The sequence below is a fragment of the Cuculus canorus genome, chromosome 1 (assembly GCF_017976375.1).
Source record: "Cuculus canorus isolate bCucCan1 chromosome 1, bCucCan1.pri, whole genome shotgun sequence".
In the NCBI taxonomy this organism is placed as follows: domain Eukaryota; kingdom Metazoa; phylum Chordata; class Aves; order Cuculiformes; family Cuculidae; genus Cuculus; species Cuculus canorus.
In genome coordinates, this window is record NC_071401.1 from 155,751,132 (window position 1) to 155,765,390 (window position 14,259).

At 43.8% G+C, this 14,259-nt stretch overlaps 1 protein-coding gene across 1 annotated transcript; it reads left to right on the forward strand.

The window, feature by feature from the left end:
• The first annotated feature begins 14 nt into the window (after window positions 1-14).
• Window positions 15-13,938, forward strand: XRCC6 (X-ray repair cross complementing 6). The gene is made up of 12 exons (XM_009556616.2): window positions 15-147; window positions 229-338; window positions 2,535-2,673; window positions 4,758-5,012; window positions 5,821-6,004; window positions 7,550-7,736; window positions 8,920-9,088; window positions 9,584-9,745; window positions 10,309-10,438; window positions 11,109-11,209; window positions 12,158-12,271; window positions 13,226-13,938. The coding sequence occupies exons 1-12, from the start codon at window positions 57-59 to the stop codon at window positions 13,420-13,422; spliced, it is 1,839 nt and encodes a 612-aa protein (XP_009554911.2). The 5' UTR covers window positions 15-56; the 3' UTR covers window positions 13,423-13,938.
• Window positions 13,939-14,259: the final 321 nt, after the last annotated feature.

The window sequence follows — 14,259 nt, forward strand, 5'->3', positions numbered from 1 at the left end:
TTGGCCCTGAGCACGGTGATTGGCAGAGTGCGGGCGGGGCTGGCGGGCCGGGAGCTATGTCGGAATGGGGCTCGTTCTACCGGGGCGAGGGGACGGAGGAGGCGGAGGAGGATGGGGAGAACGAGCAGCAGGAGGGGGAGGCTGTCGGTAAGGGCCCGGCACCCCCTCCGAGAGCGCCGCGGGGGCCTCGAGGCGGCGCTTGCTAAACCTTCTCCCCCTTTTCCGTAGCGACTTCCAAGTTCTCGGGGCGGGACAGCCTGATTTTCTTGGTCGATGCCTCCAAGGCCATGTTTGAGTCCGAAGGGGACGGCGAGACGCCTTTCGAGATGACCCTGCAGGTGAGATCGCCTTCCTGCCCTTTGGTCCCAGTGTCACAGTCCGGGGCAGCTCTGGGATCGTGGAGTCATAGAATCACTCGGGTGGAAAATAGCTCTGAGATCATCGAGTCCAACCATTCCTGTCTGCCACTAAACCATATCTCTGAGCACCTCATTTGCCCGTCTTTTAAGCATCTCCAGGGCTGGGGACTCAACCACCTCCCTGTTCCAGTGCCTGATGACCCTTTCGGTGAAAAATATTTTCCTTATGTCCATTTGGTGCGGTAGTGGGAGGGGATTCATAGAATGGTTTGAGTTGGAAGGGATCTTGGAGATCATCCAGTTCCAACTCCGCAGCCACGGCCAGGGACACCTCCCACAAGATCGGGGTGCCCAAGGCCCCATCCAGCCTGGCCTTGAACACCTCCACGGGTGTGGCATCGACAGCTTCCCTGGGCAACCTGGTCCAGTGCCTCACCGCCCTCATCGTGAAGAATTTCTTCCTAATGTTTAGTCTAAATCTGCCTCTCTCCAGTTTCACCCATTCCTTCTAGTCCTGTCACTACCAGCCTTTGTAAACAGTCCCTCCCCAGCTTTCCTGTAGCCTTCTCCACGCTGAACAATCCCAACTCTCTCAGCCTGTCCTCGTATGGGAGGTGCTCCAGCCCTCTGATCGTCTTTGTAGCCCTCCTCTGGACCCATTCCAACAACTCCATATTCTTCTTATGTTGAAGATTCCAGAACTGGACACAATACTCCAGATGAGATCTCACAGGCGGGGAATAGAGAGGCAGAATCACCTCCCTCACCCTGCTGGCCATGCTTCTTAGGATGCAGCCCAGGATACAGTTGGCCTTCTGGTCTGCGAGCGCACATTGATGGCTCACGTTGAGCTTCTTATCAACCAGCACCCCCAAGGCCTTCCCTGCAGGGCTGGCACTCTGGTCCTTTCTTGTGAAATCCCACCTGGAGTGCTGTGTGCAGTTCTGGAATCCCCAACATAAGAAGGATGTGGCGTTGTTGGAACGGGTCCAGAGGAGGGCTACAAGGATGATCAGAGAGCTGGAGCACCTCCCATATGAGGACAGGCCCGAGAGAGTTGAGGTTATTCCACCTGGAGAAGAGAAGGCTCCAAGGAGGCCTTATACTGACCTTCCAGTACTAAAAGTGGCTCCAGGAAAGCTGGGAAGGGACTCTTTAATAGGGAGTGCAGTGACAGAATGATAAGTTTCTCAGCACCCAGCTGCTTAGAATGCAATTGAGTGCTGAGTATTCAGCTCAGCTCAGGACTGTGCTCACTTACAGGGCTTGTCTGGGTGTGCTTACATACATCCCTCATCAGGTAATGTGTGGAGTCTTACTGAAAATATAAATACTTCAATGTGTCTGCCATGGCATGCTGAAGAGTGAGTAGAGATGCTTTCATGGATTTGAGTTTTTTGACAATTAGAGGGCTGGAGCACCTCCCATGCAAGGACAGGCTGAGAGAGTTGGGCTTTTTCAGCCTGGAGAAGAAAAGTCTCTGGGGAGACCTTATAGCAGCTTTCCAGTACCTGAAGGGGTTATAGGAAAGCTGGGGAGGGGCTCTTTTTTTAGGGAGTGCAGTGACAGGACAAGGAGTAATGGTTTTAAGCAGAAAGAAGGGAGATTTAGATGAGCTATTAGGAAGAAATTCCTAAGTGTGAGGGCGGTGAGGTGAGGCACCAGCACACGTCGCCCAGGGAAGCTGTGGATGCCCCATCACTGGAGGTGTGGTGTTCAAGGCGAGGTTGGAGGAGGCTTTGAGCAACCTGATCCAGTGGGAGGTGTCCTGCCTGTGGCAGGGGGGTCGGAACTGGATGGTCTTTAAGGTCACTCCCAACCCAAACCATTCTATGATTCTATGGGCCATTTCCTGGTGTTGAGGGAGATGTTGGTAGAATGAGCCATCCACCCACATTCATGCTGGTGTGTTTAAGAGATGTCTGTTTCATTGATCTTGCTCATAAAAGGGGAATGGTCATGAAAAATACTAAAGGCTGTGTGGTGAGAAAAAAGCCTCTTGAAAAACAAGATCCCAAATCCTTTCTCCCATTGAAATTTACCTTAAAGCATTTGTTATGGTTCTTTGGTTTGCTAGAGCCTTGTTGCATAAACTGTATAAACCAAAGACAAAACTCCTGTATCATTACTGTAATTGATATTCTTCTTATTTTGACCTGTGTGGTTTTTTTCCAGTGCATCCGGAATGTGTATACCAGCAAAATTATTAGTAGTGACAGGGACCTGCTAAGTGTTGTGTTCTATGGCACAGAGAAGAACAAGAACGTGGCAGATTTCAAGCACATTTATGTTCTTCAGGAACTGGAAAATCCAGGTAAATGCAGTAAATTGATATGAAGGTTGTGTAGAAAGATGGAGTAAGGCAGTGCATGTAGCAGCATTGTCAGTAACTGGTCTCGCTGAAAATAGGGAGCTGTCAGGAAGCAAAAAAAATTCTTGTTAACAAGATGTGTTGTGGAGGGGGGATAAATAGATGTAGAAATTTATTGAAAGTGTAAAAACTTAGTGGGAGCTTAGCTTTTTATGTCATAGTTGGTGCAGTTGCCTTTCTTGTGTCATTCTGTTTTAATGTGGTGTTTCACTTGTTATTTACCAAACCTAAATGGATTTCAGGAGCACTCTTGAAAGCCCATCATGTGTCTGCCGCACTCCAGAGAAGTGTGTGTACATGCTGAGGCACCACAGATTCCACCTGGTGATACCACAGCATGGCTGAGGTTGGATGGGAGTTCTGGAGGTCATCTTGTCTAAATTTCCTGCTCAAGCAGGGCCAGCTACAGCAAGTTGTCCAATGTTACCTGTTTAGGGTGTTCTGACTCTTCTTTTGTTAATAAGCTTTGCAATTCTTGAATTTAGCTCTTCCATTTTCTTAGTATTACCTAGCATGTGCTTGATAACGAGTGCCAGTTGCTGAATTAGAAAAAGCAGTAGTAGAAGGGCAAAGAATGCATGCTAGCAGTGACAGATTCTCTGGCAGTGGAGAGTCTCGTGGGGGTATTTTGTTTACTAGGTTTTAATAGCAGCCTGTATCTCTGAGAAGGTTTTATTGTATTGTCTTAACTAAGGTGCAGGTTAGTGTTCTTGCTATCATGCTTTGATAGCACGGGATTCTCCTGTGCCTTGTCCTAGTTTCAGAATTAATTACGATGGGGACCTGTCAAAACTCTCTCATGTTCTTCTCCCTTTTCTGGCAGCAGGCACCTTAGGCTTCTCACTCATCCTTTTTCCTCCTCCTTCCCTGCTTGCCCTTTTCCCTCTGTTAGAGGCAGTAGCTTTGCCATCCTGATAAAGGCAGTGCAGGTGAAAGCTGGGTGTTGTTAAAAAGGAAGAGAATTGTATATTTGCTGACCCTGGAGAGCAGCATGTTCTGGGCAAGGAAGAAATATTGTAGTTAGTTGTTATGTAGTATAATAGTTCATATAATTATGAATACATATGCTATTAATTAAGTGTCAGCTGAGGAGAAGGAAATAAAACAGTAGGTGGCAGGGAGGGAAAGACATTTCGGATGAGATTTCAAGAGCATTATAGGATTTGAGTGATGGACAGAGGAACAACCTCTGCAGAATGCAATAGTTGAAAAATGAAACCTTGTCTCCCTTTGTAGAGTTATAGGAGAAAACAGAATCTCCTATTAGTTGGGAAAAAGAGTCATTGTTGGGCTGAAGTAGACCAGAGAGCTTTAAAAAGGCCATGGGTACCTACCCTGAATGCTGCTGTGCTCCACATGGTGATCTATGGGCTGCATCTGACCTCTAGGTTGTTTCTATCTGGCGTGTGGGGCAAGGGAGTGGGAGGAACTCTCCACTTCCCAATGTGACATGGAGATGCAGGATGTATTTCAGGCTCTTCTTCCCCTGGTGGTGCAGCAGTCTGTCGTGCCTCTGCAGCAGGTGCATCTGCTGACTTTCCTGCTGAGCATTTGTCCTTTCAGTGCCAAGGGTTTGAGATACTTTGATCCCTCCCTGTTTCCCTCCCACAACAGGAAGGGCCTCACATTGGTGCCAGCGCAACTCTTGGCCCCAGTTGGTGCTTTCAGGTGGTAACTGGCTTGCAATATTGCAAAGGTTAGGCTATGCTAAGCAATTTTCTCAGCCAGGTGTTGGAAGGGCACCACCACAAAGGTGCTATAGGACGTTACCCCACAGAAGCAGTCATGGTGCCAGGCCTGACAATATTCAAGAAGCATTTGTACAACACCCTCAGATACATGGTGTAAATGTTGTGGTTATTCTATGCAGGGACCTGATGATTCTTGTGGGTCCCTTCCAACTCGGGATGTTCTATGAATCTACATAGACATCAGCTGCAACGGATCTTCGGTACATGTTTATAAGAGTTTGTGGTATGTCTTTGAGTATTTCTAATGCATACAAATGCTGTTATTGCTGTCCCTAGGTGCAAAGCGTGTTCTAGAGCTGGACCAATACAGGGGTGATGAAGGACGAGTACTTTTCCGCGAGACCTTTGGCCACAATGCTGACTATTCGCTGGGTGAAGCGCTCTGGGCCTGCTCCAACCTCTTCAGTGATGTCCGAGTCAGACTGAGCCACAAACGGATCATGCTCTTCACCAACGAGGATAATCCCCATGCCAATGACAGTGCTAAAGCCAAGTTGGCCAGGACCAGAGCTTGTGATCTGAGAGACACAGGTCATTATTTTCCTCCTTTAATTTCAGACAGAATGGAAGTAATCTGCCCCTGCAGCAGATGTTAACTGCATCAGAATTGAGGAATCTTTCTGAAGCTTTCTAAGTTAGAAATTTGGTATCTCATTCAATTAGAAAATCTGTTATCCAATCTGGTATTCAGCAACTAATGCTTATTTTCTAGGATCTCTTTTTCTGCTCTGATAGTATAAATGAAGACTTGAGAGGGCTATAGAAAACAAACTCATATTTCATTTTTCCAATATTTCCAGGAAGAGAATAGTAGTACCAAATTAACACAAAAGGAAAGTTACTTTAATGATTCCGTTTTGAATTAGATGAAGAACAGCAGCCTGAACTCAGAGACTGGAGGCCAGATGCTTCATTAGTTCAGCTGCCGGCTTTAGGGAGTTCAGCAGATGTGCTGGATCTAGAAGCTGTGAAGCTTCCTTAATCCATTAGGCCTTGTCCCCTTGGGGAAGGGGACTTTCTGAACTTATTACTTCTCTCTGTGCCTAAGGTAAGGTTATGTTTTGTAGGGGCTTGTCAGAGCTGTTTCATAGACAGTGTTGTCCGCATTCTTAATTAGAGAGGGTACATTTTCTGTGTTGTGTTGTTCTGACTGAAGTTGAAGAATATCTTCTGTTTCTTTCCCTAGAAACCTTCACATCTGGTATAAACAACAGTTTGGACCTTATTGTTCTTTGGATTCTTTGCTTACATAGAGAAATCCAAGAGTGCTGAGAAATGTGCTGATGTAAGAAGAAAGCAGTTTCTGTGATCTTCCTCCTATCTCTTACTTTGTTTCTAGGTATCATCCTGGACCTGATGCACTTGAAGAAGCCTGGAGGGTTCGATATCTCGTTGTTCTACAGGGACATCATAAATGTAGCGGAGGATGAGGACCTTGGGATCCAACCTGAGGAGTCAGGGAAACTGGAACATCTCATGAAGAAAGTACGAGCAAAGGAGACAAAGAAACGGACTTTAGTCAGGTTTGTGCCAAGTTACATTACATTCAGTGGAGGCATCTGATGTTTAGACTGCTTTTCACCTCCCTTTTCTGCAATGATTGATCTACAAAGGCATCAGTGCTTACATTCCTCAATCTTAATTTCTCAGACCAAGATTGATGTTTCTTCCCTAGCTCTCAAGGATATTTGTTGGTGGTGGATGAGAAGAGTGGAGACTGGAGCTAGGCCTCCTTTTTTCCTTTGTGCCATCTCCTGTATTGACGTTGGCCAGAAATCACTATTTTTCAATAAATGACATCATTGCCAAGTAAAACACTTAACAAAAAATCTACAACATGTAAAATTATTACTTTATAGTGAAAACTAATTGAAATGAGGCTTTTCTTACTGATAATAACTTAGAAAAAGTTAATCTTAATGTGACTGGTAGGTATTTTGGCCTATTATTAAATTGTTATACGTGGCCGGTCTGTGTAGACACTTGGTGTGGGTTCACCCACTGATGGTATTTCTGATCTACTGAAAGATTAGAGATACTTACAGAGAGATTAAAGGGATCTTGACAAAGCAGATAGAAACTATTTTTGGAGCCGTGTACTCTATAACAGTTGGGTTTTTTTAATGAGTGATTTCAGAGTAGAACGATGTGGAAGCACAATAAGGGAATGAACTTCAGAGCCTGGTGGGTTTTGTATACGTCTTTAAAAAAAAAAATCCCAACTTGAGCTGCTGACACTGGCATTCTTGCTCCAGCTCACAGCTTTGTTTTCCTCTTCGAGAATATTCCCGATACTTTCTAATAATTGAGGAGGAAGAATCCCATACCAGTGATACTTTTAACAGGAGAGGAAGTAACTTTCACAGTAATTCACTGTTCTGCTCTCAGAACTTGTAGATTACCTCCAATTTAAAACCTTTACTTCTGATTTTTCACAGAATAGTTTGGGTTGGAAGGGACCTTAAAGATCATCCAGTTCCACCCCTCTGCCATGGGCAGGGACACCTCCCACTGGATCAGGCTGCCCAAGGCTCCATTCAACCTGGCCTTGAACACCTCCAGGGATGGGGCAGCTACAACTTCCCTGGGCAACGTGTGCCAGTGCCTCATCACCCTTATAGTGTAGAAATTCGTCCTATTTTTCTCTAACTTATGATTGATTATTTTTCTTCTTAAATCATGGTATTGTTTGTCTTGATGGGCTTCTTTGGGAGCATTTTGCCTTCTGCTGACATCATATTTTATTAAGTGCAAGTGGGGTGCCCCAATGTGAGCTTGTCCTGTGCTCTGCGTGAGCGTAGCCGCCCTTCAGAGTGAGAAAAGGTGGAAGAAGTATGGTAAATTCTTTGTGTTTACATCACTTTTATGACCAGAAGTAACAGCACTGCAAGAATGTTTTTGTACAAGTGAGATTATTACTCAAGTAATAGTATATTTCCAGAATATGTATCATTTTGGGGGAGGAGAATAGGAGGACATCAGAGAAGGTAAGTTATCTGAGGAAACTACTTTCTTTTGCAAAAGTGATCTTTTGGAAATCTCAAGTCTGTATCTGCTTCTCTACACAGGTTAAATCTGTACCTAAGCAAAGATCTGTCACTTGCTGTTGGTGTTTACAACCTTCTTCAAAAAGCTTATAAACCCTATCCAGTGAAGCTTTATCGAGAAACTAATGAGCCGGTTAAAACAAAAACAAGGACATTTAATGGGAAAACAGGCAGCCTGCTCCTGCCCAGTGACACAAAAAGGGCTCAGGTAACAACGTATTGATTAAGTGCCTGCTTTTTTCTGTCTCTGTGACGTGCGGGTGGATGCTGATTCTCTTGCTGCTTTTGTTTATATTTCACTTTCAAGATCAGATGCAGAAATACTTGCATCTGTGTGCTTCTGGTGATAGCCTGGTCACTTTGTAAGCTATGCAGAGTGAGAGTGGGTGGTTTCGCTGGAGTGACTGTCAAGGAAAAGCCACTGATGGAAGTGTGCTCAGGAGCACAGGTCACTTCTTTCTGTAAGGCAGAACTGGCTTGTCAGAGCCTGACCTTATCTGGTCTTGTGCTGTCACTGCTGGTATTATCTTTTGATTTGTTCGGAACAGATTTTATCCATTTTATTAAACATACAAATGTGAATCACAGGGGTGGGTTGGAGCTCTTTTCCAAACCAGTTAAAAAAAGGCATATATCTTTTTTATTTCATTACTTGCTTTGCCTCCCTGCTAGATAGTTTGGCTGATGAAGGTTTAATGTTGTGTTCTCTTTAGGCACAGCCTTATTTCAAAGCAGAATATGCAGTTGCTAGGTATATTACAAGCGCACTTGGTGTGTCTTTCCATGCTAAAGGCTCTTAAAGTTGTTGTCTTGAGATTAAATATTTAAAGTTTATTTATACTGGACATTAGTTTCTTGAAATAAAGTACAGGAGGTGAACAGGGAGTTGAGCATTACGCTTTGGTGCTTAACTTCAGCAGCTGGACTACAATATGGTTTTGTGACCTACGAGTGATGCTTCAAAGGCGTTGTTTCTTGGTCACTGTTTCTGCCAGGAGCAGCACTTGCTGAAGCAAGTGTAGGATCAGACAGGGCCTCCGAAAATACCTGATCCAACCTAGCCCAGAGAAAGGTTCACAAAACCAGATCAGGTCATTTAGGGTTTGTTTGCAACAGGTCTGAAGAACTCCAAGGATGATATGTGACAGCTTCTCTGCTCAAAGACTTAAGCATTGCCTTATAAAAGTGCCTGAGGCTGAAGTCCCAGTGGAATTTCCCTTGGGACAACCGTCACAGACTGTGACTTGCCATTTCAGTGTGCAGTAAAGAGTAGAGTTTGCTGTCTTGTCTATAACCCTCTTTTCAGCAGTGCCAAAGAGCAATTGCATCCTCCTTCCCCCTGATTTCTTTTTTATGCTGACAACACCACTATCTTCTCTTCCCTGGTTTAGACATATGGGAACCGCCAGATTGTGCTGGAGAAAGAGGAAACAGAAGAATTAAAACGGTTTGATTCTCCAGGCTTGTTTCTAATTGGCTTCAAACCACTTTCAATGCTAAAACAGCACCACCATATCAAGCCCTCTCAGTTCCTCTACCCTGAGGAGTCTTTAGTAAGTGGTAAGTAAAGATGGCAAAAGAAGATTCACTGGCTTGCAGTGTCTGACTAAAGGAGAGCCGTTACCCTAGCTTCTCCAGCTTAGCAGTTTCCTGACCACCACATCTGGTAGAACACAAAGCAAACATGTGCCCGGAAAGAGGAATATTGCAATCTGAAGTCTTAGTGTGTTACTTCTGCAAAAGGCCGTATGATGTGCTACTACTGTGATTGTCCCACCAGACCAGAAGGAGGCTTTGTAGATACCCATTTTCAACCGTATTTAATTGCTCAAATGGTAGTGCTTTCATTTCTTTCACCAGAACTCTCACTGCTGAGGCCAGGAGAGACACTAACATTGTCATTTTCAAGGGCTCCCCTTTCTAAAAGTTGCTTTTTACTTCTGGAATGTTGCAAGCACCTCAAATAAGTCACAAGTATTGGAACTGTAATATCTAGTGTCACATTCTGGGTCAAAGGAGCAAAGCTGACAATTTGATGCAGTCTTTACTTTGCAGGGAGTACAACACTATTTAATGCCTTATTGATTAAATGCTTGGAGAAGGAGGTGATGGCACTGTGCAGATACACCGCCCGCCGGAACACTCCCCCTCGCTTTGTGGCCCTGGTTCCCCAGGAGGAAGAGGTGGATGAGCAGAAAGTGCAGGTGGCCCCTCCAGGTATGAGAAGAGATGCTGCACGATTGGATGCAATCAGCACAACAGCCTGCTGTATTGTGTAAAAATATCCTTGGCACTGCTCGTGTTAAAACTGGAGAGACTGCTTTCCAACATCCCTTTTGGAAAACAGTTTTGTCATTGGAAGCATCTGATATCCAGGGCTCGGTGCTGGGTCCAGTCCTGTTCAATATCTTTATCAATGACCTGGATGAAGGGGCCAGCAGGAAAGCTGGGGAGAGGCTCTTTATCTGGGAATGCTGGGATGGGACAAGGGGTAATAATTTTAAGCTGAAAGAGGGGAGATTTAGATAAGCTATTATGAAGAAATTTTTTATTGTAAAGGTGGAGGGGTACAGGCACAGGTTGCCCAGGGAAGCTGTGGGTGCCCCATCCCTGGAGGTGTTCAAGGCCAGGTTGGATGGGGCCTTGGGCAGCCTAATCCAGGGGGAAGTGTCCCTGTCCATGGCACGGCACTGGAACCGGATGATCTTTAAGGTCTCTTCCAACCCAAACCATTTTTTGATTTGATGATAACTGTTCCCTGCTCTCTTTCTTCTGTGTAGGTTTCCACATCATTTTTCTACCATATGCAGATGACAAACGGAATATTGATTTTACAGAAAAAGTGCCAGCCAGTCAAGAGCAGGTGGACAAAATGAAAGAAATAATTCAAAAACTCCGATTCAAATACAGGTACATGGAGATAAACTGCATACAGGGTGGGTGTGTGTATGGATGGGGAAGAAAACACAACACTGTTGCTTACCTTGTTGCATATGTTGTTCAGCTGTGGTGTCCACAAGATGAGATTTTTATGCCAATTGCTTCCCTTTGCAGGAGCAAATTTTATTCTTAATTATTCTAAATACCCAGGCACCGCATGCAGAATGTAGCACGTTCTGGAGTTCTTCACAGAATTGCTCTTGTTCTCTGGGCTGTTGTCATTTGTTGCAGAGGTATCACATTTTATTGTGATTCTGGCAATCTGTTGCAGATCAGATCTGGATTGTTTAAATTAAAGTGCCTTAGAGAGAACAGTTAGGCTTTTGTCTTTATAGAAAGGATAATCTTTATGAAGTGCTTTTATAGGAGATTTTTTTTTTACTGGGTAGGTGGAAAGTAGCATAACGTAATAAGTTGAATGCCACCATCTCCATTTGTCTCACACAGCTGAGTCTCACACAGCTTCCTTATGTGTTTGATGCATGACGAGATAATGATCCAGCAGGTAAATTGAAAAGAGGAAAAGCAGTTCTTTTGTTGAGATGGATTATTACATGGCAAAGAAGGAAGTTTTACTTTGAAGTGTGTCTTGTTTGTTTTCTTGGCAGCATGTATTGACACTTTTGGGAATTCTTGACAGGCCTGATAGCTTTGAGAACCCAGTTTTGCAGCAGCACTTCAGGAATTTGGAGGCTTTGGCGCTGGATATGATGGAACCAGAACAAGCTGAAGATCTTACAAGTGAGAATTATTGGTGGGTGCGAAGGGAGGCGAGGTTGAGGGCTCTTGACTTTGCTCCAAGTCAGAGATGTGCTACCACAAACCCAAATGTCTTTTAAAAATATTTCCATTGTGTGCAGTTCCAAGATGTAGAATTTTGGATGTATCCACTCTGAAATATTGAAACCTTACTTTCTAATGTTGTCACTTTTAATCTTAAAAAAAATTGATCACATTTCCCTCCCAAATTAAGATTTAATCACGTTTTTTCTATGGTGACAAATGTTTTCTCTGATTTCCTCGTTTCAAGAGTCTAATTAATATTAATTTCAGTATGATAAAGGAGCAGAATTACTTAAGGAATTGTGCTGCTAGGAGGCAATGATACCACCTTGTGGCTGTGAGAGTTTCTGTGTAAGAACACTGTGTTGAAGGACAGAAACCTAATCCTGCAGGGGAAGTTCCTTTTTTTAAACTATGCTGTACTCTACAAATAGCATGAGAGTAACTATATGTCTCTTCTGAAGTGATACCTAACAAATAATCTAGGTTCCTGTGCTTGCTATCATTCAAATACATGACAGAAATAAACTATTCTGCCTCAAACTGCTCACAACTTTAGATAGTAACCCATTGTATTTGAAATGTCTGAGATTAGGCCTGGGTAAAAGCGCAGCCAGGTAGGAGATCTTCTACATCATCTCAACCATGTCAGTTTTGTTCTGTGCATATATTTCCTGTTCAGGCGTATGTGGAAATCAATTACATATGTATTATACAAACTCTTGATACTACCAAGGGCTGTAACTTTCTCATTGAGGAATATCCTAGGATAGGACTTTGCATTTTGCATGCTTGCCAGACACTTGCTAGTGATTATAGAAGCACAATTATATCTGGTGATGGCATCGTTTGTCCTTCCCTGTGATTGCTCTGGTTTTGAGAGGGCAAATCTTTCACTTTTACCAGTGCCAAAGGTTGAAGAGATGAACCGCAGGCTGGGCAACCTGGTGGAGGAGTTTAAGGAGTTGGTTTATCCCCCTGACTACAATCCTGAAGGGAAGGCTGTAAAGCGAAAACAAGGTAAGTAGTGACAGCGCAGACATGCAGCACGGTCCCTGTGTTCTTTGTTTAGGGGCTTCTTCATTTTCAGTTTGTCTCACAGCTTAAAGAAGCTGCTTGTGCAATAGCTCTTTACTCATCTCCACAACAAGGTGGACTTCAATCCAGCGGTGATTCTTAGAAAGTGGAGGATATAGTGGTATCCAGCTAAAGAATTGCTGGAATGAGAAACTGTAGTGAAGAAATAGAGGAATATAGGAAGAAATGTCGTTAAATCAATGCCAAATATGTATTTTATATTATTGTTTTGTCATTATTAATAACGTTGGCTTTTTTAGAATCATAGAATAGTTTGGGTTGGAAGAGACCTTAAAGATCATCTAGTTCAACCCTCATGTCATGGGCAGGGACACGTCCCACTAGCTCAGGCTGCCCGAGGCCCCATCTAACCTGGCATTGAACACCTCCAGGGATGGGGGTACAACAGAATAGTAAACTTGTTCATGCTTTCAGTTCATGTTCGTGATAAGGAAGTAGATTTTTATGCATGAGTTGTTTAGCAAGTCCAAAATAGGCATCTTTAGGGCTAAATGTCTAAGTAATGCTGAAGTTAGGTGTGTTGCTTAGGAGTCCATGAAAGTCTGCATAAAGTGGGAGTGTCAGTCAGCTGAACTCGCTGGGGAATAGTTGCATTCTCCTGTCTAGATGAGAATCTCTTAAAAGTTTCGTTTGAGGGTGCTTTCATCAGAACACCAAAGTTTCATACTTGAGTTTGAGATCATTCATATGACGTGAGTAGTGAGTGACACCTACTTCATAAAACAAAATATGGAAACTAGGTGTGTGAGCGTGTAGGTAGCTGTTAAAGTACCGAGTGCTAACAGCCATTAACCATGGTGTGTATAAGAAACATTGATGGCTTTCTAATTAAGAAGCTAATTTAAAATCTTGATGATCTAAAATTTATCTTTCCAGCTTCTGATGGTCAGACTGAGAAGAAGCCCAAGGTAGAAATCTCAAAAGATGAGCTGCGGAGTCACGTGCAGAAGGACACTCTAGGCAGGCTCACTGTGCCTGTTCTGAAGGAGGCATGCAGGATTTGCGGGTTGAAGGGTGAGGGGAGGAAGCAGGAGCTCATGAACGCGCTAACCAAATACTTTAATGAGCACTGATCAGGAGCAGAAGGCCCTGGTTGACTTCCATCTGCTTATTGTCTTTAAGTTGATGCTGTGTCTGTTTAATCTTGGAGGAGAAGGTGACAATGTTGCCGCATCTAACAGCGGAGAAACTTTTTACACTTAGTTGTGAAACATCTGTGCAAAGTTGGATTCTGTTCACAGTAGCCAAAGGCAGAAATAAATTTCCTGCTCGCTCAGGTCACCCACTGCGAGTAAACACAGTTGTGCCTTCCTTGTTTCTTAATAAAGTTATTTTGGACTTCTTATTTTGCATCACTGGCTGTGCCATCTTTGCATCATAAAGACAGCGAAACTCACAAAACAGAGTGATCTGTATTAATGACACCACATGAATTCAAGCTGCAGGTCGAGACTGTGTGCTAACAGAGGGTATAAACGTGGTGTATTGCTCTCCAAAACAGCCAGTCAGCACCTGTACTTCTTAATTGAATTGGGTTCTTTTCCATCATTGGCGTTATAAAGGTTATTGGCACATCGTAAGGGAAAAATTCCTTGCTGGGAAGCAGTAGCCACTCCTTTGGGCAAAAAGCCTGCACTTCACATGCTGCACAGCCAGGTCTTCATTTCAAATGGTAATAGGAAATGCTGGTTTAAAAAAGGAAAAAAATTGAGTCCTGTTCCCTGGAAGGCTGCAAGCACTTACCCCAGTTAAATTGCTGATGGCATAGAGTTTTTCCACCTCTAGCAAGTTGTGAGTCAGATTATTGTGCAGGCTTCACTACTGAAATCTGTGCTTTAAAAATAATAAATAGCAAGTTGTAGAGAATATCTCTTGTTACTTCCACGACTTATTTTTCTTTAATCACACTT

Excerpts from the sequence above, each read along its gene's own strand:
- XRCC6 (XM_009556616.2), top strand. The coding sequence starts at position 57 with ATGTCGGAATGGGGCTCGTTCTACCGGGGCGAGGGGACGGAGGAGGCG. Across the intron at positions 6,005-7,549 it reads AAGAAACGGACTTTAGTCAG|GTTAAATCTGTACCTAAGCA; the intron begins GTTTGTGCCAAG and ends TTCTCTACACAG. Across the intron at positions 7,737-8,919 it reads GTGACACAAAAAGGGCTCAG|ACATATGGGAACCGCCAGAT; the intron begins GTAACAACGTAT and ends TCCCTGGTTTAG.